Genomic DNA, 5,000 nt, shown 5'->3' with positions numbered 1-5,000 from the left:
GGCTTTTAGCTTCAGTGCCCCTGACTCCTGGAACAGCTTGCAGCAACAAATTAAACTAAATACCTTCATATCCTTTAACCAATTTAAACAAACTATCTTAAATCTGCCAAACTCTACCTGTAACTGTTTTAATTAGGCTATATTGTACTTTCACCCATTTCATTTTAATTGCTGCCACTCTTCACCACTGTGTAAATGTTTCAATTGTTTTTCTCTTCACCTGTTGTTGTGTATTTGATGTATTTGCATTGAATATTTTGTATGTATTGTTGTTTTTCCTTTGAATTTGTTTTGAACTCGACATCATTGTAAATGAGGGTCACCCCTCAATTGGTCTCTCGAGGATAAATAAAAGTTAAATGAAAATGAAAATGTTATGGAAGCAAAAGAGTCAAAAGCAATTGACCAGTGCTTGAAAAAAACTATGCTTTTGCTGTCTATCCTTAAACCTGCAGTGTGTAGAATTTTGTGTTTTATTTCCTAGCAGATTTTGTAGAAAGTAATTATAATATCCATAAGTACATTTAATTTAGTGCATAATAGCTGAATTTTTTTTTTAATTATTATAATTTTTTCCCTTAGAAAGGGTCTCATATATGTCCATATTTCTGCATATTTTGGACCAAGGCCTAGTGCCGCCATCTTGAAAGTGTCATAGTTGGAATGTCATCAGGTGCATTGTTTAACATTTAGAATTGTTCTTGTCCTTGAAGGCCCACTGTAGCTTCTGTTATTATACTAAAGGGTTGGGGTTACCCAGGGAGTGTTGCATTCTAGAACTTTGTAGAACTTTCTTGATGATGTCATATTACACACTGCACCTTTAAATTTCAAAAAGTTGAGAATTTTTTTTACATTGTCATTTTATCTTCAAAATCTTCCACCCCCTAGATCTACAAAATGCCCATTGATAAATTAAGTTAATAGTTTAAAAATTAATTCATATTTCTTGGAGTATCGGGGCCCAGAAAACATTTGTGCGACAGTGTTGTGCTAAAATATGGTGAATCGCCAGAGATGGTGCTCACCCTTCCAATATTAGTGTGTGTGCTACCATGGTGGTGCATATGCTGTGTGTATGAGTGTGTGTGTGTGTAGGTGTAGGTGTGTGTGTGTGTGTGTGTGTGTGTGTGTGTGTGTGTGTGTGTGTGTGTGTGTGTGTGTGTGTTCGTGACTAGGTGTAGTGTGGGGGCGGCATTCGTCAGCTCCTTGGCCCCTCCTCCCACCCACCTGTGAAAAGGCATTATTACTACCATGGCACAGTGTGTGTGTGTGTGTGTGTGTGTGTGTGTGTGTGTGTGTGTGTGTGTGTGTGTGTGTGTGTGTGTCTGAGAGTTGTTGTCTGTGTGTGTGTGTGTGTGTGTGTGTGTGTGTGTGTGAGAGAGAGACAGAGGCACTTGTAAAGAGGCTTACCCGTGTTAGGTTACACACACACACAAAAGACCAAAAGGCCCAGGTAGCAGTTACATTATAATTTAAAGTGCATAAAGGAAGTCTGGAATGGGACGCAGAAATGCATTGTGGGATATGTGGGCTGTACTGTGGCGGGACAGGGGATTAGCCTTTTCAATATGAGTCAGTCTCGGCCGTTCTCACAATCTAAGTTTGTCCTCGTTTGGCCTTAATTCTAAAAAAAAACTAAAAAAACAGGGACCCAAATGGTAGAGAAAGCAATTTTGTGTGGTTAAAACAGTATATACAGCTCTGGAAAAAATTAAGAGACCACTCCAAATGTTCAGTGTCTCTCGTTTTTACTATTTATAGGCAAATGTTTGAGTAGAATGAACATTTTGGTTTTTATAATATAAACTACTGACAACATTTCTACCCAATTCCAATACATTTTTTCATCATCAAGAGCATTTTCAATACGTTTTTTAGAGATGAAGATTGAAGAAAAATCCAGACTGGTCTCTTAATTTTTTCCGGAGCTGTGTGCAATCCCAGAATCCATATTTAAGAAAAACAATTCCCATAACAAAACGCTGGCTTCAGAAAAAGACAGATTTCGCACCATGAGTAATTTATTTTTAAAACCTTGGAAATAGGCATGACAACCCTGATTTAGTGACTGTCCCATGTGGTCTTGTGTGTTTGCTGTTGTGGTTTTTTTTTTGCCCTTTATATATTTTTTCTCTCCATTGTATAGTGAAAAATGATCATATGAAAAAAGTTTCACAAAAAACTAAATACATGCAATTAACCTGCAGAAGGGAATTGTACTTAGTTCATTCTGAGCTGTTAAATGAGTTAAATGAGAGGTCACTTATACAGTATGTGTGAAATCTATTTCTGGATATTCAAACTCTCTCTCTCTCTCCTCTCTCCCCCTCTCTCTCTCTCTCCCTCCCCCTCCTCCTCTCTCTCTCCCTCTCTCACACATTTTCTCTGTGTGTGTATCTCCCTCTCCCTCTCTCCTCATCTCTTTCCCTCTCTCTTTCTCCCTCTCCCAATCCCTCCCCACTCTCTCTCTCTCTCTCCCTCTCCCTCTCGCCCCTCTCTCTCTCCCCCACCTCCCCCCTCTCCCTCCCTCTCTCTCTCCCCCCTCCCCCTCTCTCGTTTACACCTAAAAAAAAACAGCCAACATTATAACAACTTATCACCTCCACACTATAACTAAAATCAAATCAAATCAGTTTTATTTGTATGGCCCAATATCACAAATAGACATTTGCCTCAGTGGGCTTCACATTCCATACAGTATGACACCCTCTGCCCTTAGACCCTTAGCTCAAAGCATAGTACATACTCGCTGTGGCACTATGAACTTCATTACCATCGTTCGTTAACCATGCGACACCTTTAAAACACCATAGACGCCCACTAAGCCACGCTTAGACACGTCAGCACCGCGATAGTTCATTTTGAGTTGTTCAATCAGTTAAATGAGAGGTCACTTATATGTGAGATGTATTTCTTGAGATTCAAACTTTCTCTCTCTCCCTCCCCCTCTCCCCCTCTCTCTCTCTCTCACACCCTCTTTCTTTCTTTTTCTTTCTCTCTCTCACCCCTCCCCCTCTCTTTTTTTCTCCCTCTCTGTCTCTCCCACCATCTCTCTCTCCCTCCCTCTCTCACAACCTCTTTCTTTCTTTCTTTCTTTCTTTCTTTCTTTCTTTCTTTCTTTCTTTCTTTCTTTCTTTCTTTCTTTCTTTCTTTCTTTCTTTCTTTCTTTCTTTCTTTCTTTCTTTCTTTCTTTCTTTCTTTCTCCCACTCTCTTTCTCCCCCCTCTCTCTCTGCCTCTCTCCATCTCTCTCTCCCCCCTCTCTCTTAAACTTTCTCTCCCTCTCTCCTTCTCCCTCTCTCTACCTCCCTCTTGCTCCTTCTCTCACTCTCTCCCCCTCCCCCTCCCTCTCTCTCTCCTTCTCTCTCTCACCCCTCCCCCCTCTCTCTCTCGTTCACACCTTTACAACACAGCCAACAGTATAACACACATCTCCAAGGACAAGAGTGCAATTAATTACAGATTGTTGTGTGACCTTTTTGCTCTCTGGAATAAAAAAACAAATGCTCTGTATATTTCACACGTTAAGAGTTGGTCTGATGACAAACTTAAAGCTGCAGTGTGTAACTTTTGGGTGTGTCGGAGAAGTGAAACATTTTCTAAGGTGTATATTCTTCATAACTGAATAAACAAACTTTCCTCACAGGGAAAATGTAGATCCCTGGAACACTGTTTGAAGTTAGAAAGCTTCCTGAAAAGTTACTGTTTCACTGTTGTTGTTTACAGCAGCAGGGCCCACAGTTTGGTTTATAGAAACATATTCTAGTCTTACATTTGGTTCCAGGTTCCTCAAAATAATTTGATTTATGATGATAGAATTATTCGATACTAAGAATTACATGTAGAGAAAATATGTTTAGTGAACTAACTGCAGGCTCTGTGAATGTAAACAAATCCCCCTCCATTGAAACTGCATAGTGCACCTAAAATGCAAGCACATGGTTGAGGCTGTATGCAAAGAGAGACCGCTTTCCCATACTGCAAAATGCATTTGGTAGGATCTGTATATTGCTGGCATGCTTCCTTTGACATGCATGTATTGGGACATCCTTAATCATTGTATGGCCAATTAAAGGTGCTACGTGGAACTTTTAAATATTTCTGAAACAGTCTAATTTTTCCTCTGATGATCATAAATTACATGTAACAGCAAACAAGACCATCAGTGCAAATAATGCTATTTTTACATAGTTTTTCTTAATGCCTTTGTCATGGGTATACGCTCACCCAGGAACAACAGCTGGCGTAGTAAAAAACACTACCGCTTCTGTCCAAAGGGGGCGCTAGAATTAACACAAATTGAAAGTTCCTCGGAGCACCTTTAATGGTATGGAAGTATGGGTAATGGAACACATTAGGGGTAGTGTGTGACGGACAGGCAGGTATTATCAACAGACTCACAGGGACCTCCACATATTTGGCAGCTGTTTTCACCTTTCAGGGAGAAGAAGGAAGAAAAATGACACTTAAAGGCCTACTTCACCGGTTGGAATATGAAGGTGTATTGAATTCTGAGATCCTATGTAGTATAAATGTGCAATTTTTTTTTAAATCGGTTCATCCTAGCCTGAGAAAAGGCAGAAAGAGTGTTTTTTTTAACCCTATATTTCTCTTTCTCGTGACATCACAGAAAGAGAAATATAGGGTTAAAAAAAACTTACTTTGTAAATATTACTGTGATGTCTTTTACTGTGACATCACAGTAATATTTACAAAGTAAGTAGTTTCAAGCAAATTACAGGTTTCCATTGAAGTTTCCAATGGCTGCGTCCCAAATCTCATACTCCTACCTCCTAACTCCTACATACTACCTACTACAGCTGATCATAAAAAGTGTGTATTTAGGGTGCAGTATGCTAGCCTGGTCCTACTACCAGACCATTGTACTTCATTTAACATTTGTACAGAAGGTCTGGAATCGCTCAATTGACAAACGTTAACTCACTTGAAGGCGGGTGTCTGTTGAAGTTTAAAACTATTGGATGTGCCCAGTGCCACT

General features: G+C 39.7%; 1 protein-coding gene across 1 annotated transcript in view; it reads right to left on the bottom strand.

Annotated features, from left to right (window-relative positions):
• The window catches only part of cadps2 (Ca++-dependent secretion activator 2), a gene marked incomplete at both ends in the record, with an annotated part of 92,368 nt that overhangs the window by 24,925 nt on the left and 62,443 nt on the right, over positions 1-5,000 (bottom strand). Inside the window, one exon of the mRNA XM_080028495.1 lies at positions 4,403-4,435. Coding sequence (XP_079884621.1) covers positions 4,403-4,435 — 33 coding nt within the window. The remainder of the gene's footprint in view (positions 1-4,402; positions 4,436-5,000) is intronic.

The sequence above is a fragment of the Ammodytes marinus genome, assembly GCF_949987685.1.
Source record: "Ammodytes marinus genome assembly, chromosome: 5".
NCBI classification, from domain to species: Eukaryota; Metazoa; Chordata; class Actinopteri; order Uranoscopiformes; family Ammodytidae; genus Ammodytes; species Ammodytes marinus.
The sequence above is the reverse complement of the archived record's forward strand: the minus strand, read 5'-3'. Positions and strand labels throughout refer to the sequence as shown.